General features: G+C 41.8%; 1 protein-coding gene across 1 annotated transcript; it reads left to right on the top strand.

The window, feature by feature from the left end:
* Positions 1–9,229: 9,229 nt before the first annotated feature.
* Positions 9,230–21,807, top strand: LYZL4 (lysozyme like 4). The gene is made up of 4 exons (XM_041734572.1): positions 9,230–9,368; positions 9,482–9,631; positions 14,702–14,780; positions 21,690–21,807. The coding sequence occupies exons 1-4, from the start codon at positions 9,230–9,232 to the stop codon at positions 21,805–21,807; spliced, it is 486 nt and encodes a 161-aa protein (XP_041590506.1).
* Positions 21,808–24,161: the final 2,354 nt, after the last annotated feature.

Raw genomic sequence — 24,161 nt, 5'->3', positions numbered from 1 at the left:
TGAGTAGGGAGCCCGATGTGGGACTCAATCTCAGGACCTCAGGATCATGACCTGAGCTGAAGACAGATACTTAACTGACCTACACCCCAATTTTGAGTTTATTTTTGAGTACGGTGTAAGAAAGTGGTCCAGTTTCATTCTTTTGCATGTGGCTGTCCAATTTTCCCAACACCATTTGTTGAAGAGACTGTCTTTTTTTCCATTGGATATTCTTCACTGCTTTGTCGAAGATTAGTGACCATAATTGTTGGTCCATTTCTGGATTCTCTCTTCTGTTCTATCGATTCGTATGTCTCTGTTTTTGTGCCAATACCATACTATCTTGTTGATTATGGCTTTATAATATAGCTTGAAGTCTGGAATTGTGATGTCTCCAGCTTTGATTTTCTTTTTCAACATTCCTTTGGCTATTTGGGGTCTTTTGTGGTTCCATACACATTTTAGGATTGGTTATTCCAGCTTGGTGAAACATGCTGATGGTATTTTGATAGAAATTCCATTGAATGTGTAAATTGCTTTGGGTAGCACAGACATTTTAACAATATTTGTTCTTTCAATCCATGAACATGGAATGTTTTTCCACTTCTCTGTGTCTTCCTCAATTTCTTTTTTTTTAAAAAGATTTTATCTATTTATTCATCACACACACACACACACACACACACACACACACACAGAGGCAGAGACACAGGCAAAGAGAAAAGCAGGCTCCATGTCGGGAGCCCAATGTGGGACTCAATCCAGGGACTCCAGGATCACGCCCCGGGTGGAAGGCAGGCACTAAACCACTGAGCCACCGAGGGATCCCCTCTCAATTTCTTTCATAAGGGTTTTATAGTTTTCAGAGTAAGATCCCTTACATTTTTGATTAGGTTTATTCCTAAGTTTCTTATGGTTTTTGGTGCAATTGTAAGTGAGATTGGTTCATGGATTTCTCTTTCTTCTGCTTAATTGTTAATGTATAGAAATGCAACTGACTTCCGTGCATTGATTTTATATCCTCTGACTTTGCTGAATTCCTGTATCAGTCCTAGCAATTTCTTGGTGGAGTCTTTTGAGTTTTCTACATACAGTATCATGTTATCAGTGAAGAATGAGGGTTTGACTTATTCTTTGCCTATTTGATTGCCTTTTATTCCTTTTTGTTGTCTTATTTCTGAGGCTAGGACTTCCAGTACTATGTTGAACAATAGTGGTGAGGGTGGACATCCCTGTTGTGTTCTTAACCTTGGGAAAAAGCTCTCAGTTTTTCCCTGTTGAGGATGATATACACTGTGGGTCTTTTGTATATGGCATTAATATTGTTGAGGTATGCTCCCTTTATCCCTACATGGAGAAGAGTTTTTATCAAGAAAGAATGCTGTATTTTGTCAAATGCTTTGCAAAATCCAAAAGTACATTAAAAGGATTATTCACCATGACCGAGCGGGATTTATTCCTGGGATGCAGAAGTGGTTCAGTATCCACAAATCAATCAATGTAATACACCACATTAATAAGAGAAAGGACAAGAGCCATATATGATCTTCTCAATAGATGCAGAAAAAGTATTTGACAAAAATACAGTATCCTTTCTTGAAGTTGTTGTTGTTTTTTTCAAAAAGGGTGGGACGCCTGGGTGGCCTGGAGGTTGAGTGTCTGCCTTTAGCTCAGGGTGTGCATGATCCTGGGATCAGGGAACGAGTCCCACACCAGGCTCCCTGTGGGGAGACATAGCCTTTGCCTATGTCTCTACCTCTCTCTGTGTGTGTCTCTTATGAATAAATAAATAAATCTTTTTTAAAAAGGGCAACAAAAGGTATGCCAACTGAAAGAGGAATGAAATCCAATTACTGACACACAATACTGAATTTTAAATAAAGATAAACACAGAGAAGATCTTTGTTACCCATGAAAGAATTCAAAATGAAAGGGATAGTTCTGATGGTCTCTGCTACTGACCAAGATGGAGAGCCATGAGCTTTTCTCACAAAGTGAGTGGGTCAGGGCTACTCAAGACATAACTTAAACTGGATGAAGCCAAGAGGAATGGGAAAGCCCTAAGGTGGGCTGGCTTCAGGTACAGCCAGATCCAGAATTCAAATTATGTCACCAGGACTTAGTTTATCTTCGTTTCTTGGCCCTGCTGACTGTGGAGTTGGCTTCATTTTCTGTCTCCTCATGGTGGCCTTTGGCAGTGGCAGGATCAACCCTCACAGTGACACAACCATTTTAGAAGCTTGCCTCTTCTTAAACATTCATGGACACTGGAATATGCTTCTTTTCTAGAAGTTTTTATCAAAATCTTAATCTTCCTTCTGATTAGTGCAGCTTAGGTCACTTAATCATTCCTGAACAAATCATTGTCCCCAGAAGAATGTGATGTGCTGATTGATTTAGGCCTGGTCATGTGCACTCCCTCCTCTCTCTCCCCCACCTCAGAACTATGCATGGAGTCCTCTGTAGATGGTGGGCAAGTGAGGGGTGGGTGCATTCAGGTAGAAAATTTAGAGTGTTCATACTGTGGAGGCAAAGTATGAATCCACCTTACAGAAGTTGGGAGCACTCTCAGTAGTGACAGAGACAGACTTGTTTCCAAGAGATGTACAGTTAGCACAAAACAAGTGGGAGAATCTTATCCCTTAACATTACTGTTTGGTCTTGCTGCCTTGAGGCTGGTTCTATTAATCTGTGCACACAAACTTTTCCCTTCCTTTTTGCTCGGCTTACTACATTTTTTTTTTTTTGATGTATGTCTTCCCATTAGCCTGGAAGTTCCTTCAAATTTAAGGGCAGAGGATGTGTCTGGTTCCTCACTGAGCCCACCCTAGATACAGTACATAGTCAATGCTTAATAGCTGCTCTTTTAGTGATTGAAAGAATAAGGAAAGACAGAGAAGTAGGATGTTCCAGTCTGACTGGGTGGGAGAGCAATTGTTATGATCATTGTCTAACTTGACAGGTCAGCTAGTTAGTTGTGGAAATCTAAGCACTCTTTCCAAATTTTAAAAATGAATCAGTTCTAGAAAGTTTTCATTTCTTTCATGCAGCCAAGTTGGTCAAAACTTGTTTGGTAGGGCATGCTTTGTATGTGTATATAAGTGTGTAAAACTCTCAGTATAAGAACAATTATTCAAAGTCTACTTTCTGCTCTGTCATTAAATCTTTTAAAAATATTTTAATTTTTTGAATAGGCAATTTATTTACTTGTTTTGAAATCATGGCCAACTGTAATAAATTTCTTGCCTATTTTTCCATATACATAATAAGCAAATATGCATGAATATTACTCTGTTTTGCAAAATGATAGCATACTGAGATACTGATTTGAGGCTCCTTCTAACTTAACAATATTTCATAAATATTTCCATAATACTATGTGGAGAGCTGCCTCCTTGATTCCAAGGCTGAAAAGAATTCCATCCAATGAAATCACTGCAATAACTTTTGTAATCAACATCTGTTGATGGAAATATAAGTTATTTTTAATAGTTTCCTATTTTAACCTAATTCATGAATGAATAGGGGTGGCTGTGTTCCAATAAAACCTCACTGGCCATTATAATAATATATAATAATAACAACAACAAAAACAACAATAATAATGATAGCATGCTTTGTGCTTTCCAGGGTACTCTAGTGAATGCACTTAAGTCTTGCAAAGGAATGGAAATCTGGACAAATAATAGTGGAAGTGTGGGGGAGACAGAGGAGGGCTAATAACTAGACCTCCCCTAAAAGACCTCTGTTCCCTTCTTCTGACTCCAGGAGAAGAGACATAGTCCCTCTTGATCAGAGGTTTTCTGAAAAGCATAGGAATTCAGGATTATCTTTGAAAAACTACTTAAAAGTACATAAAGTTGAAAATATTCTACAGTGATGAGTAATAGTGGTGACTTTTGCAAATTCAGTTGAAGAGTTAAGAGGAAGTAGATATGTGCCATTACTACTGATCTGTCAACTATACAAGTATAAGGCTTTGCCCACCTGAACCAGGAAAGTTGGTCATTCCAGCTAAGTTAATAATCAAACTTAAGATGAATGCTTTGAAAGACTTGAGAAAAGCAAATTATTAAAAACCATTTTACTAAAGGGATAATTGTGAGTAATTTAAGAAAGTTTAGAAAAATCTTGAAAATCTAGAAAGGAAATCTAGGAGACGTTGCTTTGCTTTATGTCTTTAAGTTCTTGCTTTGCCTTAAAGTTATAGAAACTAGAAATGGAATATGGCATCATAAGATTTACACAAAAACCTCAAGCAGTGCTCCAGTCCATGACACATATCTTAGAAAAGGCCATTGCTGAAGATTGTTGAACCAATGTGCATTTATGGGTTCATCAATTTAAGTTTTAGTGTTTATGGCCTGTTTCTTTTATGATTCTATATTTTATCACTTTTAATTAATAAACTAATAACCAATCATAATTGAGTCAGCCAGAAGGGCTTCAATGTTTCAAAAGGCTAGCATTATCCTTAGTCATTTCAACGTCTTTTAACTCTTTGGAGCTAGAAGGGATTTTAAAGATAATCCACATGAGCAGCCTGGGTGGTTCAGCGGTTTAGAGCCGCCTTCAGCCCAGGATGTTGGGCTGGGCTCCCTGCATGGAGCCTGCTCTCCCTCTGCCTGTGTCTCTGCTTCCCTCTCTCTCTGTGTTTCTCATGAATAAATAAATAAAATCTTTTTTTAAAAAAAGTAAAAATAAATTAAAAAAAAGATAATCCACATCGCAAATGAGGTTGCTTAGGCTCCAGAGATGATGTCCTTGACCATGACCTCATTATGAATAAAGGAGCAAAATAATGGCTTCTCCCACTGCTCCCTACTAGAAGGCAGTTCTGTGGGGGTCCAGATGAACACTCTGATAGGCAGAATAATCATCTCCCAAAGATGTTCACACTCTTACATCTGACACCTCTGAACATGTTATTTACATGGCAAGAAGGACTTTACAGATTAAGGACCTTGAAATGGGGAGATTATCGTGGATAGCGTGGGAAGCCAACTTAATCACATGAGTCCTTATAAGTGAGAGAAAGGTGAGTCAGAGATACAACAATGTAAGAAGAGGCAGGAGGGAGTCAAAGCATGAGAGGGTTTTGATCCATCATTGCTGTTTTGAAGATAGGGAAGGGAGGTAGACCCAAGATGTGCAGACAGCTCCTAGAAGCTGGGAATGGTCCCCAGTTTACAGCTAGCAAGGAAATGGGATCTCAGTCCTATAGTTACCAGGAATTTTATTCTGCCAACAACATGAATGAGCTAGGGAGTGAGCTAGGGATCTCCTTTAGGACCCTCAGAAAGGAGCTCAGTCCTACCAACACGATGATTTTAGACTGGTGAGACTCATGTCAGAATTCTGATCTATAGAACTTTAAGATAATATATTTATGGGGATCCCTGGGTGGCGCAGCGGTTTGGCGCCTGCCTTTGGCCCAGGGTGCCATCCTGGAGACCCGGAATCGAATCCCATGTCGGGCTCCCGGTGCATGGAGCCTGCTTCTCCCTCTACCTATGTCTCTGCCTCTCTCTCTCTCTCTCTGTGTGTGACTATCATAAATAAATAAAAAAATTTTTTAAAAAAGATAATATATTTATGTAGCTTAAGCTGCTAAAGTTTGAGGTATCTTGGTACAGCAGCAACAGAAAACTAATACATTGCATTGGCAACAGACCCTTCTCTGCTTCAGAATATTCTGGCATGTAGCAACTGATGTCATAGAAAAGATTCTAGAAGAGCAGGTTATAGAGAAGCACTTGTAGTTTAGAAGCTCTTAGGTGAAGGTAAGTGGGTTATCAAGGAAGTGGAATCTGAAAAGTCCAGGAAACCGAGTGCAGGTAGAGCAACTTCCCTGCAAAAGGTCAAAACTGCTGCAGTTGCCCTCCCCTGAGGAGGCTCTAAGGTCTGCAGAGGGACTGGTAAACTGGTAAGCTGGTATAGGGTAGGTAGGAACAGGGACAGATATGATGATACCCAGGTCCAGGGGACACTCAGAAAATCCATTTATTGCTTATATGATGACAATTCTGTTAGGAAGAGTTGGCTTTTTCCCATTCATTCATTCATTCATTCAACAGAGATTCACAAAGCATCTCCTATACACTAGGCTCTAAGTTCTGGGGATAAAGCAGAGAACAAAACAGACCAAGTTTCTGCATTCCTTGTGTTTACACTCTGGTCTAAGAGATAGACAAACAAATTAAAAAACAAGGTCATTTCTGAAATTTACTTATATTTTGAAGAAAATAGAAATGATTTTCTGTGATAGAGCAGTGATAAGAGAGCCCTATTAGATATGCTGAGCTCATTTTTGAGCTGAGACCATGACCAGAAAGAGCAAGCTCTGTGATGTTCCAGGCAGAAGAAACAACAGGTGCAAAGAACCTATGGTAGGAATGAGATTGGAATGTACAAGAAAAAGAAATGTGCTAGGGGAGTGTGGTGGTGTGAAAGTGAACAAGGGCAAGAGAGCTGTGAAAACAGACTAGAGAGGTGCTCAGGGGCTAGAGCAGGAAGGATCTTGTCCGCCAGGTTGAGGAGTTGGGATCTTATTTAAAGTGCCAGGGGAATCTATTGGAGATGGATGATGTGGGTGGATATATGTTTTTAAAGAGGACTTTCTACTTGCTATGTGGATAATAGGGCATGGGGGAACAGGAGAGGATTGTGGACTATCAGAGTATTTCTAGGAGACTCTACAGAAGTCAGAGATGATGGTGATCTGGACTGGGATGATGGCAGAAGGGATGGTGAGAGGTGGATTGGTTTTGAAAGAACAGGGGGAAAGGCTCCCAGTGAATTCACTGCAGGGGGAGAGGGAAGGAGGGAAGACTCAGCATGCCTTTTATGAGTATGTCTGGGAGACAGGTATCACCTGAAAATATCGTTTGCTCTACTGGAAAATGTAAACATGGACTTCTCTTCCAATATGCATTAAATTTCAATTATTAAGCTAAGAGCACGGATATGTGACCATAGTTCAAAAGATAAGTGTTTGCTGGGGATTCAATACTTTGCATATTCCACTCATTTACTTTTTAAGTGAACACAATTAGGTAAGTATTATTTTAATTATTATTTAGATGAGGAAACTGACGTACAGAGAGGCTGAGTAACTGTTTTAGATCACTCCTGGGATTCCTAAAATCAGAATCTGGATCCAGACAACCTGACTCCCAAGTCTGAACACTTAAATGTTAGGCCCTCCTCAACAATGTTTTTGGTTTAATGGTGATGTCTGTAACTAATTATGTGACTTGAGAGTTTAAACAAATATTTAAAAGCAAAATTCTTTTAATTCAGGAATACACTTATTTATTTCTAACTTTCTCCCAAGTTAGACATTTAAGTCATTGGTTCTCAACAGGGGATGATTTTGTCCCCTAGGAGGTGTTTGGCAATGTATGGAGACATTTTTGTTTGTCGCAACTGCAGGGGAGGATGTACTGTATATCTAGAGGCCAGGTGTGCTCCTAAATAGGTGTGCACAGAAGAGCCCCAGAGCAAAGAATTTTCCAGCCTAAGTGCCAAGGTCAAGAACCCCTTGTGCAGGTGAAGATAGGCTGGAGGACATGCATACACCTGTCAATGATGACAAAGAGGAGGGTCCAGTTAGTTGTCCAGTTGATATATATTTATGCAGTGTTGCAGGGCATGCCAGGAAGAAGATATGTTATAATTTCCAAATGCACATCCTAGTCTGAGGGATAAGACATGGTACAGAACAGGACAATCATCTGCTAGCTGTTCTGGAAGTGATTTTGAGAGCAGTAGGGTCTCAGACAGGGAATATCCATGCAGGATTGCATCAGGCTTCAAGAAGGTGGCACCTGGAGCAGACACCTGAAGATGGAGCATTTGGTGGAGAAAAGCATGGTAGGGCCTTGTGGATTGGGAAGAGCCATGTGTGGAGAGCTAAGAATTAGCAGAAGCATGGGCAGTGAGGTGTGGGTAGGCAGAGAGGAACAGAGAAGGAGCAACATGGGAATTCAGAGTTCACTGAATTGATTCCTCCTGATGGAGGGAGGGCAGGGTAAGGCCAGGTTATGGAGGGCTCAGAAAGCCAAGTGTGGGTTTGCTCTGATAAGGAATAGGGAACTAGCAGCATTCCCAAAGTGGCATTGTGTACATGCTTTGGGGACATTCCTCACTCATGTTAGAAAACACCACCTGGAAGAGGTGGCCTGGAGGAGTGGAGACCAAGAGGCTGGACTATGACTCAACTTGCAGTGATTAGGGTGCAGGGAAGGGGTTATGTGAAGGTGATGAAGGGGGTTTAGGGAATAGAGATGAGGGGGATTTAGAGCATGATGATGAGGAAGGTTAAAGGGATGGAAATGAGGGAGCTTTAAGGTGATGAAAATGAGATCAGGGGATGGAGATGAGAGGGGTTTAGGAGATAATGAGGGGGGTTTAGGTGGTGACAACAGAAATGGAGGAGAAGCTCAGGAATCAATTCTTTGAGCACTCCACACATGACCCCCCTTTTCACATATGAGAAAAGAGAGGCCCTATGAGGCTAAGGGCCTTGTCTATAACTGCCAGTGATGAATCCCCCTATGACATGGCAGGTCTGGGCTGGACTGGGGTTTGTCTCCTTGTGTGGACAACCATAGAAAAGCTCAGAGGAGTTTGATCTATAGATAATCTGGAGATAAGACTATGGCAAGGGTAAGACCACAGCTCTGAATGTATTCTAGGATAAAATGCAATGGTGGAAATAATTCAACGTAACAGTAGTGATTGTTCTTGAGTAGTGGGACCACAACAAAGTTTTCCCTTCTTTTTCTGTTTTTCAACATGTATCTAATCGACAAGTTGTACTTTCATAATAAAGGGGAAGAGAGATTTGAGCATGTGTATCTAACATGAGAGAGAAATGAGTGAGAAGAAAATCAAGCAGAAGCCACTGGGTTTTGCTGGAGGGAAAGAATGTGTGTGTGGGTGGGGTGGGGCGGGGAGGTGACCTTTTCAAGAGCTGTTTCCTTAGAAAATAGGGTGTCCAGAAGAGAAGGGGAGGCAGGGTTTCAGGTGTCTTGGTTTTGGGGTAATGTGAAGCCAAGGATTAGAGTGGGAAGAAGGATCATGGTAAGCCAGGTGGGACTCCCCTTTTTCTGGATCACCCACCCCCACCCCACAGTGCCCTTCTTTACCCTCAGAGACACTAGCGTCCTTGGGATCCTGGCAGGACTCTGTGACTCCACCGGCTTACCTGGCCACTATTGCCTTAAGCTGCCAGGAGCCTGAGAAGATGAAGGCATCTGTGGTTCTCTCCCTCATTGGCTACCTAGTGGTTCCAAGTGGTGCTGCTATCTTGGGGCGCTGCGTGGTAGCTAAGAAGCTCTATGATGGAGGCCTGAATTATTTTGAGGGCTACAGCCTTGAAAACTGTGAGTAGGCTCCTCTCAACCCCGTTCCTCCTCCCCTCCTTTCCCTCTGGCCCCTGCCCAGGCATCCCCAACTCCTCCCTCCTCCAAGCCACCCACCTCCTGTTCTATCTTAGGGGTGTGCCTGGCTTATTTTGAGAGCAAGTTCAACCCCATGGCCATCTACGAGAACTTGCCTGGTGGCTACACTGGCTACGGCCTCTTTCAGATTCGCGACTGGGACTGGTGCGACAGGGGCAGGAACCTCTGCCACATGTCCTGCTCTGGTAGGTGCCCCCCTACTGACACACTTGGGCACTGGGGGCTGCAGCACAGAGCTCAGAGGCCAGCTTTCCAGGGGGGCGAGTTTATAGGTTTGGAGCAGGGAGGCAGAGGGCCTGGCAGGCTCAGTGCTGCACAGCAGAGTACACAGAGAGGAGAGTCAGGTGGTGGCCAGGGACAGAGTCATGGATTCCCCCATCCAGATGGGCAGAAAAGGCATCAGGATGTGGAGAGGTGGTGGGGAGGAGCTGCAGACATCAGAGCCCACCTGAGCCTGAAGGGTTAGAGCAGAGGGCTCTGCTCTGCATGGGCCTCATTTCACCCATGCTCAGCCACACACTCTTCTTCAAATGGAATAGATGCTGCCACTTGGACAGGCACAAGGGGTCACTGGGAGGAGACAGAAGTAGGCCATTCCAAGAGAAGCTTTCCCTGCTGCTCTTAGGGGTCCCAGGTACCTGTAGTCAAGAGGATGCCTGGCCCAAGATCCCCTCCTCCTAGCATTCACTGAATACCCACGAAGTGCCAGGCCTCCTGGAGCTGACATTCTAGTGCTTGCTAACTGCCAGGTACTCCTCTAAGCTCTTCATGAGTCTGAGTTCATCTAATCTTCACAAAGATCCCCATGACATGGGCGCTGTTATTATCTCACTCTTTAAATGGGGAAACTGAGGCCCAGAGAAAGTAAGTACATGCTCAAAGCCACACAGCTGGCAGGTGTTATTGTTGAGGGGCAAACTCACACAGCATGGCCCCAGAGTCAGAGCCAGACTAATGGGCTGCACAACCATGCCAGAACTCTCTCTGACACCTGAGGCTGTCATTCTGCAGCAGGAGGGTCTGAGAGCCTGGCACTCTCAGGGTCTCCCTAATGAGCAAAGCTCCCTTCCCCATGATGAGTGAGAAATGTTCCAGAACCTGTGCCTTCTGAGCTGGGTCTTTAGGAGACAGAGTGGAGAGGTCATGGTAAAAGCTTTTAACTTTCTTATGTGGTCCAGAAGGAAGCTGCTTGATATTGGGCCCTATGCTTGGCCTTGGGATTCCAGAGAGGAGTAAGATAGTTTCCAGATTCAAGAAGAAGCAGAATTGCAAAGTAGGAGGGAAAGGTGCAGAAAACACATAGGAACCCAGTGAGAATCCCAACGGCCCCCAATATGAGTGGGCTACATGAGCCTGTGTAGGTCCCTTCCCAGAGCTTCCTCATCTGTGAAGTGGGGATGACACTAACTACTTCTTAAGGTTGCTGTGAGCATTAAATGTGATATTGTATGTGAAACACTGTGCAAGGCCCGTAGGAATCATGTGATCAAAGCTGCAGGACCTACACATTAAGAACATAATTTAATTACTGTGATAGAACATTCAGTATTGCCCTGAGCTTCCTGGTAGCCAAAGAAAAAAGAGAACCCCACTGGGCCCGTAATTTATATCTCATAATAAGATAGATAGAGGATAGATAGATAGATAGATAGATAGATTGCCAGACTCTGACAGGAGAAACAAATAATTACCTGTAAAGGAAGTGGTACTACTGAGTGCTATGATGAAAATATGGTGGCTTAGATATCCTAAAAAACCCTCCTACTAGACAAAATGGGAAAAAAATCTGGGTGCCTGGCTGGCTCAGTTGGTAAAGCATGTGACTCTCGAGATTGTGAGTTTAACTCCCATTAGGGCATGTAGCCTACTTAAAAAAAAATTAATGAATCTACTGTAGTATCTGGCTGAGCTGACAAGAACATAAAATCCTTAAAGGTTAAAATGAGAAGTGAGAATCCAGACAGGTAAGTGAGGATTGAAGTCGATGGTGACCTGGGGGGACATCAGCTGATTCCCTGTGGCCTAAGGCACAGGTTTGACGTCATTGTGTAGATAGGGCCTGAGCAAAATCAGGAGATGCATTGGAGACTCCACCAAAAGCCAAGACCCCAGAAAATCAGCTGAAAGATGAGCTAGAAAGTCCTGAAAGCAAAGACATTCCAAATGGGGGAGGGTGGGGGGAACAGTCTCCTTGGGAATTTGTCACCACACGCCAGTACGACTCACAATGAAGCAAGGTGCCATGGAGAGGTACGAGGCCCTGTGCTAAGTCCTGGGTGGCAGTTCAGAGGAATTGTCTACTGTCCTTGTCCAGCAAAGTGAGGGACAGAGAGAGCACAGGCTTTTAGGCCAGACAGAATCTTGGTTCCACCTCTTACTAGTTATGTGATCTGAACCTTTGTTTTCTTATCTATAAAGTAGAGGTAATAATAGTACTTACCTCACAAGGCTTTTGTGAGTTTTTAACATACTACAATGTATATAAAGTGCTGAGCGTACTGTTGGGTATACTTCCTGGTGAGTGATTAATACAACTTCATTCAAAGAATTTATAAGGTAGCTGGGGATTAGGGTGTGTGTGCATGCGTGTGTGCATGTAAGCATGTATGCACACGTGTATCTATGTATGCACATATGTATATTTGTATATATGTATTTAACATATTAGTGCTGAATTGAAGTGACATTTTATTCAGAAGAGGGGAGAAGGCACCGTGAGCTATGTGGGCAGTGACAGAGTTTTAAGGACTGTCCTTAGATGAGCAGATGAACATGAACAAAGTCTAGGAAGGGGAACTGCATATGATGCATATGGTTCCCAAGCTGTGGGTATCAGGGGCAGAGCACCCACTTTCAGGGCAGGCGCTAGCTTTGTGTCCTGCCCCTTGGTAGGTCTCTAACGGTGGGGTCATGGAGGAAGGCAATGGAAGGTAAGGTTGTAGAAGCGGGAAGGCATGTTGGGGCAAAGAGTGAGTAAGCCAAGGGTTTGGGGTTTTGTTTTACCGGCGACTAGGGGGCGCTAAAGCAATCAGACTGGATTAGGGAAAGGGGAAGACTGATATGCAGTCAAGAAGGAAAGTATTGCAGTAACTCAGGTAGGAGGTCTCCGCTTCCATATTCAAAGAAGAGAATGGGATGATGAATGCCTAGTCATGTTGGCCCCTCAGAGGCACCTCTGGGCCATCTCAAATGGTGTTTCTTCTACCTGGAACACTTTTCCTTCTGTGATCCCTCCGTCCCTTTTCCTTACCCTGATAGGACTCTTCTAGATGTTCCGTGGCCCAATAACCCTTCCCAAACCTTTGAGTCTGATTGGGTGCCCCCACTTACCACTCCCACATCAAGCTGCATTCCCCCATCATTCCAGGTATCCTTTGTATGATAACTGTCTACGATCTTTATCTCCCCCTTTCAGACTGCAGGTTCTAGGAGGACAGGGATATATATTTTTAAATAATAAATTTATTTTTTATTGGTGTTCAATTTGCCAACATACAGAACAACACCCAGTGCTCATCCCGTCAAGTGCCCCCCTCAGTGCCCGTCACCCATTCACCCCCACCGCCCGCCCTCCTCCCCTTCCACCACCCCTAGTTCATTTCCCAGAGTTAGGAGTCTTTATGTTCTGTCTCCCTTTCTGATATTTCCCACACATTTCTTCTCCCTTCCTTTATATTCCCTTTCACTATTATTTATATTCCCCAAATGAATGAGAACATACACTGTTTGTCCTTCTCCGATTGACTTACTTCACTCAGCATAATACCCTCCAGTTCCATCCACGTTGAAGCAAATGGTGGGTATTTGTCATTTCTAATGGCAGAGTAATATTCCATTGTATACATAAACCACATCTTCTTTATCCATTCTCTTTCGATGGACACCGAGGGTCCTTCCACAGTTTGGCTATTGTGGCCATTGCTGCTAGAAACATCGGGGTGCAGGTGTCCCGGCGTTTCATTGCATCTGAATCTTTGGGGTAAATCCCCAACAGTGCAATTGCTGGGTCGTAGGGCAGGTCAATTTTTAACTCTTTGAGGAACCTCCACACAGTTTTCCAGAGTGGCTGCACCAGTTCACATTCCCACCAACAGTGTAAGAGGGTTCCCTTTTCTCCGCACCCTCTCCAACATTTGTGGTTTCCTGCCTTGTTAATTTTCCCCATTCTCACTGGTGTGAGGTGGTATCTCATTGTGGTTTTGATTTGTATTTCCCTGATGGCAAGTGATGCGGAGCATTTTCTCATGTGCGTGTTGGCCATGTCCATGTCTTCCTCTGTGAGATTTCTCTTCATGTCTTTTGCCCATTTCATGATTGGATTGTTTGTTTCTTTGGTGTTGAGTTTAATACGTTCTTTATAGATCTTGGAAACTAGCCCTTTATCTGATACGTCGTTTGCGAATATTTTCTCCCATTCTGTAGGTTGTCTTTTAGTTTTGTTGACTGTATCCTTTGCTGTGCAAAAGCTTCTTATCTTGATGAAGTCCCAATAGTTCATTTTTGCTTTTATTTCTTTTGCCTTCATGGATGTATCTTGCAAGAAGTTACTGTGGCTGAGTTCAAAAAGGGTGTTGCCTGTGTTCTCCTCTGGATTTTTATGGAATCTTGTCTCACATTTAGATCTTTCATCCATTTTGAATTTATCTTTGTGTATGGTGCAAGAGAGTGGTCTAGTTTCATTCTTCTGCATGTGGATGTCCAATTTTCCCAGCACCATTTATTGAAGAGACTGTCTTTCTTCCAGTGGATAGTCTTTCCTTCTTTATCGAATATTAGTTGACCATAAAGTTCAGGGTCCACTTCTGGGTTCTCTATTCTGTTCCATTGATCTATGTGTCTGTTTTTGTGCCAGTACCACCCTGTCTTGATGACCACAGCTTTGTAGTACAACCTGAAATCTGGCATTGTGATGCCCCCAGATATGGTTTTATTTTTTAAAATTCAGGACAGGGATATATTGACTGCATTTTCCATTCTACTTTCACTGCTTCTTTATATTGCTTAGCACAGAGTATTCACTATACATATTTTTAATGAAAGTATTATTATAAGAATTACAAGAGAAAAATCAGTAGATTTGTAAGAGATGACCACATGCTACATCTTTCAGGGTTGCCTTAGAAAAATCTAGGCATAGATTTATCCTTGGACTCACATGGAAGCCTCTCTAATGTTAGAATACTAGACCTTCCCTGACATCACTCTAAGTGGTGACAGTTATAGACTTGTATTGTTCCACTTTATTTTCTCCACAGCTTTACTGAATCCAAATTTGAAGAAGACAATTGAATGTGCCAAGAAAATTGTAAAAGGAAAAGACGGGATGGGAGCATGGTAAGTGGTACATTTTATAATAGTGTATGTTGATGACCTCCACCCATTATCTTTAATCATAATCTTGGCCTAATCTTGGTTTCTGAACATCTGTAGTCTCAAATGAGTGGGATCTTAATCATCATGCTAAGCAGTAGACCACCACTGAGTTCTGCAACCCTAAAGTCTCAGAAGGAAGGACATAATTATCAAATTGCCTTAAGTGGAATGTATTTTTTTCCTTCTTAGATCTTGCTTAGGGTTATACAGAGGACTAGGATGAGTATCCTTGAAATAAACCTCTGTGGGATGCCTGGGTGGCTCGGCGGTTGAGCATCTGCCTTTGGCTCAGGGCATGATCCTGGGATCTGGGATTGAGTCCCACATCGGACTTCTTGCAGGGAGCCTGCTTCTCCCTCTGCCTGTGCCTCTGTCCCCCCGCCCCCTGTCTCTCATGAATAAATAAATAAAATCTTTAAAAAAGAGAATCTTATAGGAATTTAGATGAAAGAAATAATCAGAGATATACACAAATATATATATATATATTTAAGATTTTATTTTTTTATTCATGAGAGACAGAGAGAGAGAGAGAGAGAGAGAGGGACAAGAGACACCGACAGAGGGAGAAGCAGGCTCCATGCAGGGAGCCCGATGTGGGACTTGATTCCGGGTCTCCAGGATCACACCCTGGGCAGAAGGCGGCGCTAAACCGCTGAGTCACCCAGGCTGCCCTCCTATAAGGTTCTTAATGCATGTTGTGAAATGACTCTCCAGAAAGTTTGCACCAATTTATATTAATATTAAGAGTTTAGTAAAATTCTATTTACTGCACTCTCATCAATTATAAATCTTTGCCATTTGTAAGACATATAACAATTTTATCTTCTTTTGCATTTTGTGATATCTCATTAGGGTGTTTTCCTATTATGTTTGCTATATATTTATATTATTTTGTGATTTTTTTTTCCTGCGGCCCTTGTCCTTTGCTTATTTTTAAATTTCAGGTCCTCATATTTACTTGCAAGAACACCTTACAAGGTGTATTAACAGATAATTATATGTTTGTTACCAGAAATAACTGCAGCTCTGATTTCTTCTTTAAGCAGATATTTGCTTCAGAAAGCCATCTAAAATTTACAAGTGGTTGGGCCTGTGTTTGACTTCTTTCACTCAATACTTGTTCATACTGTTGTGCATAGTTCTAATTTGTTTGTTCTCATTGCTGTATAATATTCCATTATATGGATATATCAGTTTATATATCCATTATTCTGTTGGTGAGTATTTGGGTAGTTTTCACTTTTTTAGTGCTGCCATGGACATTCTGTACTTTTCTTTTGGTGAATATATAAATGGATTTCCATTGATTTTACCAAGGAATGAAATCACTGATATTAGGATATGCATATTTTCAGATCTGGTGTATTTTACCAAACCACTTTCTAAAGAGATTCTGTTTACACTCCCATCAGCAGTTGCAGTTTTCAGTGGCTCCAAATTATTGAGAATGCTTGGTATTTTTTGTTTATTCTTGTGACTGTAGTGGTATTGCACTGGTTTTAGTTTGTATTTCCTTGGCAGCTAATGGGATTGAGCACTTTTTCAAATGTTTATTGGCCATTTAGATATCCTTTTATGTGAAGTGCCTATTCAAATCTTTTGTCGGTTTTTCTAGTGTATTTCTTTCATTCTGTGAGTTACCTTCTCCCTTTCTTAATGGAGTCTTGATAAAATGAAATTCTTAATCTTAATACAGTCTAAAGTATTATTATTTTCATTTTATGGTTATTTTTGGTTATTTTAGAGAAATATTTGTCTATTCTTAGGTCATGAGGGTATTCTTAACTTTTTTTCTAAAAGCTTTATTTAATCTTTCATACTTGGCTCTACAATACCTTTTTCTTGCTTTATTGCATTGGCTAGGATCACCAGTAAATGTTGAATAGAAGTGATGATAGTGGCATCCTTGCTCATTCCCAATCTCACAGGTAAGTTTGATATTTTATCATTAAGTGTTATATTTTCTTTAAACGTTCTGAGATACTCTTATTCAGATTGAGTGTTCTTTCCATTTCTAGTTTGCTAAAGTTTTAAAAATCATGAATGGGTGTTGAATTTTGGTTATTACATATTTAGTATCTTTGCAATTCTATGTTAGCCTACCCATATATATATATATATTTTTTAATTCAAGTTGTTGCCTTTTTAATTTCTCTTCTCTTCCATGGCTTTCTCCGGAGGTTATGCCTGGTTACATCTGATTGAGGCTCTTAGTTTTATAAAACTTACTTTTGGATTCTGTAGTATGTTATTCTCATAAAAATGTTCCTCTGAATTTCATGATGATGCCCTTTATCTTATACTAATATTTCCCATAAGTACCATGTTAATTTTATTTTTCCTTAAATAAGGACAGGTTTACCCATATTTAGTATTTGCCTAATAGACAGGTTATGTGACTTTTTCTTGTTTCAGCTCACTGTTATTTTAGTAATAGTTCAGACCCACTTCACAAATGTCAATCTGGGCATAGACTGCTGTGCAAGACTTCTGGCCCAGATTCTGCGTTGCAGATTTTCCTGATATGTGTGCCTAGTCTCTCTCATAGGCTAAGCCAGTGGAGTTCATGAAAACTCTCCATTTCCAGCATGCACTTCTATCATCTTCATTGATCATGGTGGGCCTACACTATCCACTGTCTCACCACCAATTTCCACCATCTTTTGCCTTTTCTACCCCACATTTCAGAATTGAATGCTTGGTTGTTTCAGGGCACTGTAGTCACCAGTTAGATTTAGAAACAATGTCATATTTCCTCAGTTCAAGATTGTACATCTTAATATTTTTGCCATTAGGGTTTATCCTGCAATAGCTTCCTCCCACAAAAGTTGTTAGTAAATCACTAATGTATTTTACCATAGAAGGAATCTTACAATAGAGGAAATCCTTTCATGATAGCTATAATTTCTTTACTTCTTTCATCTGTAGGCTTTATATATTTACATAAACATCATCACTTAATCCTCATGAATCCTTGTGCAGTGACTATTCTTATTCCCCATAAAATGAGGACACGGAGGTATAGAGAGGTACAACAAGTTACTCGTGGCCATAGTGTTGGAATTAATTCTAGATCTTTGCTATTCTAGGCCTCAGCTTTCACAAGTCTACTCAGAGATGGGGGGTGGTTGGCCTGGGAAATCTGTGCTCCATCATGTGGAAGGCAACTGAAGGACTCTATACAGTTCTTCTGTGGGGGCAGACTCACGGCTTCCAAACAAGTCAGTGAGTGCAGGAGGAGCAGACCTGCAGGTAGTTTAATTTTACCAGTGGAAATCTTGAGTGGTGTTTCTTACAGTGACCTCTGGGCCCTGTAGGCAGTGGAGACCTCATTCAGAATGTGGAAACAGGAAGTGTGTCAATCTCAGAGGTCAGCTTTTTGTTGTTGCTTTTTTGTGTTTTTCTGTGCCTTTTGGTGCTAAATTCAGTTGGAGATTTTTGTCTGTTTTTCTTGCCTCTGTCTCCAGCATCTTGCTCTGTGTCTGGTATATAATAGGTATGCCCTAAATATTGCTGAAAGATCAAGGCTGCATTTGGGCTATTACCTAGAAGCCATTAAATTTTTTAAAAGAATTTATTATTTATTATTTCTGAAAATAAAAATAATACATGTGTTTAAAGATGATAATCAAAAAGTAAACTTCTTGCTCTTGTCAGCAGCCTCCTGAAGGTCACCACTATTAATATGTCCTATAAATCAGAGAAAAATGTATAAACATTGAGAATGAGAAAAATATTTTAAAATACACATGAAATCCCAACATATACACTGATTGCACCTAACTTTTTTTCACTTATTAATAAAATTAAATCTTGGTATATCATCACCTAAAGGTCTCTGCCCTCTAAATGCTGCAGGTAATTATCTGCCAGTCCCCTATCAAAGAACATTTAGATTTTTTTCCATTTGCCAGGTGCATTTAAATGTGGGTAGAGAGATTGCTAAACTGACATTCAGAGAGGGGCACCTCCGATATACTGCATGAGGGGGCCTGTGTTCCCCCAGCTTGCCAACCTAGAGCAATAAAATTTGTGTGGTTTTTGGAAATTGAGACTTAAATGATGCCATTCTATTTTGCTTTGCAAAATATTTTTAAACTACAAAGAATTTGAGCATCTTCTCATGTGTTTGTTGGCCATTTTTCTCTAAACTGATTATTCACATGCTTAGCCCATTTTTTTGTTTATTTTATTTTATTTTTTTAAATAATAAATTTATTTTTTATTGGTGTTCAATTTGCCAACATACAGAATAACACCCAGTGCTCATCCCGTCAAGTGCTCCCCTCAGTGCCCGCCACGCAGTCACCCCCACCCCCTGCCCTCCTCCCCTTCCACCACCCCTAGTTTGTTTCCCAGAGTTAGGAGTCTTCCATGTTGTCTCCCTTTCTGATATTTCCTACCCATTTCTTCTCCCTTCCCCTCTATTCCCTTTCACTATTATTTATATTCCCCAAATGAATGAGAACATATAATGTTTGTCCTTCTCCGATTGACTCATTTCACTCAGCATAATACCCTCCAGTTCCATCCACGTTGAAGCAAATGGTGGGTATTTGTCGTTTCTAATTGCTGAGTAATATTCCATTGTATACATAGACCACATCTTTATCCATTCATCTTTTGATGGAGAACGAGGCTCCTTCCACAGTTTGGCTATTGTGGACATTGCTGCTAGAAACATCGGGGTGCAGGTGTCCCGGCGTTTCATTGCATCTGTATCTTTGGGGTAAATCCCCAGCAGAGCAATTGGTGGGTCGTAGTAGCCCATTTTTCTACTGGGATGTTAATGTTTTCCTTTGTTTTTATTGATTTTAGATGTGTCCTTTATAAATCAGGGTTATTAGACCTTTATCCATGATATCTATGTGAACTACTTTTCTCAGGTTTGCCGTTTGTATTTTTACATTATCTATGGTATTTTCATCATATAGGAGTTTTACATTTTCACAAAATCAGATCCTTCCATATTTTGCTTCATGCATGGCTCCTGAATTTATATGAAACTGCACTCCAAGTTTGTAAAGAAATGAAGCTATGTTTTCTTCCATATTAGAACAGTGCCTGCCCATAAGATGCCTGGGTGGCTCAGCGGTTGAGTGTCTGCCTTCAGCCCAGGGCATGATCCTGGAGTCACGAGATCGAGACCCACATTGAGCTCCCTGCATGGAGCCTGCTTCTCTTTCTGCCTGTGTCTCTGCCTCTCTCTCTGTGTGTCTCTCATGAATAAATAAATAAAATCTTAAAAAAAATAAGTAGAACAGTACCTGCCCAAAATGAGCCCTATAATTAAATTTTTGTTAATAAATTAGAAAAGAGAATTCTCATGGTTTTGTGTTTTTATACTTAAATTGCTGACCTTCTTGGAATTTGTTGTCATATAAGAAATGAGGTGTAGGGATCCAGCTTTCTATTTTTCAAATGGTTAATCAGTGTTCTGAATACCACTTATACATTAATCCATTTTCCTTACAAATTTAATGGATTATATTTTAAAGTGGGAGTCCCCTTACTAGTGTGTCTTCTCAGTGTTTAAAATATCTTTCATACAGTCTCTACTCTGCAATTAATTGGAAGCGTGGCTGGCTCTCTAGGGTGAGCACTAATGAGCTAAAATCATCTTTATTGCACAACACTAAGTAGAGATATGCTGGGCCAGGCTGATTAAAGCCTTCTCACTTGTTCAGGACTCCCAGCAAAGTGAGCTTTTATTAAACTAATAAGCACCCATGTCTTTTCAAGCTCAGATCAAGCAGCTCTGCAGAGTTGAGGCAGACAGAAAGGGAGAAGACCAAGGGCCTGCACACCTACAGGATTCCCTTCTTCAGTGCCTGCCCTGGGCTGTGGAGAGCCCTGCAGTTTCTGAAAATATGTATGTGTGTGTTTTCCCCACTGCTTTATAGTTGTGAGGGGCTAGGGGATCAGATCCCCCCACCCCTTTTTTAACTTTTTAAAAAAAATTTTATTTATTCATGAGAGACACACAGAAAGAGGCAGACATAGGCACAGGGAGAAGCAAGTTCCTCACAGGGAGCTCGATGTGGGACTCAGTCCTAGGACTCCTGGATCATGCCCTGAGCTGAAGGCAGATGCTCAACCGCTGAGCCACTCAGGGGTCCTAGAACCCCTTCTTTAACTGTGGGACCCGCTACCCTGGAAGACTCATGGGGGCCTGCCTGGCTAACGGACAGCTTACTAACCAGGATTTCTAATGGCCTGCAGCTGGCCTGGTGAACCCCACAGCTTCTAGGTTGGGATAGGAGGACCTGGGGTCTGGGTGCTGGCATGGGGGCTGAGAATAGAGGAATCACTTTTAGGGGCATGAGGAGAAAAAGTTTGAGAAACTCAGTCTAACTGGCCTAGGCAGGGTTGAGGTGCTAGGGAAGAAGCACGTGCATGGAAAGGTGAAAGAAACCCTGGCTTAAGGTCAAGGATTCCCATTTCAGATCAAGGGCCTGCCAAGGACTCACCACCTGAACCTGGGCAAGTCATGGAACTTCTCTGGTGCTCACGTCAGAGAATTTATGAGTACTTCTCTTATCAAAGGCTAGGGGAGGGTCTCCAAATTCACAGTGTGAGATTTATGGATTTATGGATTGAAGGGGGGCCGGTGGTGTGAGCCTGAGGATTTAGGGGACACTAGTATTCATGCTAGGATGTGCTGGAGTCAGCAAGAGAATCATACTCGAGATGCACAAAAGAAATGTGCATCTGCAGCAGCTGGGTGGCAAGCTCCAACCAATGCTTCAAGGGTCAGACCAGGGTGTAAATGGGCTGGGGTGGGGAAGAGACTGGAACCCTGCAGATCCTGAGCTCAGACACTGGGGAGCCCCCTCCTGTTCACTTTCCCTGCTTTCCTCTCTGCAGGCCCTCCTGGTCCCTGAACTGCAGGTTCGCTGACAATCTGGCGCGGTGGTTGGATGGTTGCAGACTTTATCGGCAAGGGTGGCCCCGACAACACTCTCCAGTGGCACCTTCCAAATGAAGATGCTTTTCTGTAAGCTATCTTCCCTCAATCCTGTTGATTATCTCCCCACTTGGCAGCTCCAGATGGAACAGGACAAATTTTGCTTTATCCGGGGATGCAGAATGCAAAATAAACCAGCTACTTACTCAAAAGGACCAAAGGTGTCCACTTGTCTAATTATACTGTGATTGTTACTAGCATAACCATGGAGTATTTGAAGGAAGGAAACTATCTGGACAAGATGTATCCATGAATGTCAATATTAGGTAGGGAAGGGAAGAAAAGATAACAGTGAAAGAGGGGTCAAAGGCAAGCAGGGCCACCAGTCCCAAGCTGTGCCCATGCTAGGACATGCAGAAGGAAGTGACACTACAAAATCCTCCTTGTACTTCTATGAAGAGAATCAAGTGACAGTTGCTCTCTTTTGTAAGAAGTTAAATTTTTTTTAAAGATTTTTATTTATTTATTCATGACAGATATACAGAGAGAGAGAGAGAGAAGGAGGCAGAGACACAGGCAGAGGGAGAAACAAGCTCCATGCAGGGAGCCTGACATGGGACTCGATCCCAGATCTCCAGGATCACACCCTGGGCTGAAGGCAGCGCTAACCGCTGGGCCACTGGGGCTATCTGTAAGAAGTTAAGTTTAAAAAATTTATAACACATACTTGCATTAGAGAAATTGAAAAATATAAAAATGAAAAAAAAAAAGAAAAAGAAAAATATAGAAATGTTTAAAAAGTCGTCCCATGATCTTAGCTCCCAAAGGAAATAGCTATCATGCTTTGGTTGTTATTCTCTTTGGGTTTATTCTTCTGTAGAGGAGCCTTTATTCCTTACCAACAATGCTCTGATAATGTTACAGAGTTTGATACCTCATGTTTTAGAGAGAAAAAGGCATGCTAATAAATCTTTCCCCTCCATGTATTGTGATTTTAAATAGAAAGGGATTTATTTCTGAAGCTTGGAGGCTTATAAAATCCTTGCACCAGGGGCCAGTCTGGGCTTCCAGAGCACCCCTGCCAGAGGAGCCAGGGGAGCAGAAGCAGCAGCAGAGCTATGCTATCTGCTCTTCAGAGGCCAGGTACCCAAGTGTGGAGAGCACAGTTCCTAACCTTTCAGCACTGCACAGGAGGGAAAGAACTGAAGTGGCATTGAGAGAGCTGTCGGCAGCATAGGCTTCACCATGGATGTTAGGGATTCTTTAAAATGAAAACTTAGTGCCAGTTAATATTCCACTGTATGAACCCACCATATTTGATTTAACTTCTCCCTACATTAGATTTTTAAATATTGCCATTTTTTAACCGTTACAAAGTATGCTGTAGTGCCAGTTTGTGGCTGCCTTTCATTTGTTTACACTTTCAAAATCACATGAGTCACATATATTTAATGAAGAAAACTTGGAGAGTACAGACGGTCATAAAGAAGGAAATTAAAAATACCCATCATTCCCCACTGGAAATGGAAGTTTGCATCATTGTGATGCAGCCACAGTCCAGAGCCCTGGGGTAGGGATGGTGTTGGTCTTTTTATGTGTCTGCTTTCCTGACTTCAGTGTGCGCACATACACATTTTTCCTTACAAACATGAACTACCACTGAACAAACAGTTTGTATCTTGCCTTTTTTCATACAATATTTTGTGGCCTAGTATTTTCAGGTTTATGATAGGAAACCCAGCACTGTTTTGAACAACCTCACAGCATTCCTGTATGTGGACAAACTAATGGATATCACCTTCCTTTGTTAACTCTGTTCTACCCAGACACCAAGTAACCGACCTCAGGGAATCATGGCCACCAAAAGGCAGGCAGAGCTGAAAGCAAATCAGTCCTTCTTTTTGTTTCTTGGTGCTTTCTGAGGGGGGAGAAGAAACAGCTATAAATCAGAATTTCGGGGCAGAGCTTTGACTAAGTTCAGTAATGATTGATCAGCTTATTGAATTGGTTTTTGTGTGGTATTCCCCCCTGTCTAGGGAAAAAGGTATTCCAGAGTTCCCAACCACAGGGCAGGAATCGTACAGTAAAATCCCTGCTGCTGGGTCTACACTTGCAAGGTTTACACTCTGAGACGCTGAGAGCCACTTCCTTATTGAGCTGGGAATCCCATGCTGTTACTGAGGGTGGGCCCGGGAGTGATAATATACCTGACCTCAACCCAGCCTTTCCCCAGACATTAATGACAACCTGCAATTGATTAAAACACTATCTCCTCAAGTGCCCAATCCAGCGTGCTGCGATCTCCTTCCAGCCCATTACTTGGCCATGGTTTATCACTGGCCTCTAATGGCCACTCTGTCAACATGGGCGTGAGACTCGAGGACAAAGCAAATGTTAGTATATTGATTGGAATAGTCTCTCTGGGGTTTCCC

The sequence above is a fragment of the Vulpes lagopus genome, chromosome 19 (assembly GCF_018345385.1).
Source record: "Vulpes lagopus strain Blue_001 chromosome 19, ASM1834538v1, whole genome shotgun sequence".
Lineage (NCBI taxonomy): Eukaryota > Metazoa > Chordata > Mammalia > Carnivora > Canidae > Vulpes > Vulpes lagopus.
This window is presented reverse-complemented; position numbering and strand designations above follow the sequence as displayed.

Bases quoted from the DNA above. Each gene is read 5' to 3' on its own strand.
- LYZL4 (XM_041734572.1), top strand. From the start codon at position 9,230: ATGAAGGCATCTGTGGTTCTCTCCCTCATTGGCTACCTAGTGGTTCCA. The intron at 9,369-9,481 runs GTGAGTAGGCTC...GTTCTATCTTAG, and splicing joins GGGCTACAGCCTTGAAAACT to GGGTGTGCCTGGCTTATTTT. The intron at 9,632-14,701 runs GTAGGTGCCCCC...TTTTCTCCACAG, and splicing joins CTGCCACATGTCCTGCTCTG to CTTTACTGAATCCAAATTTG.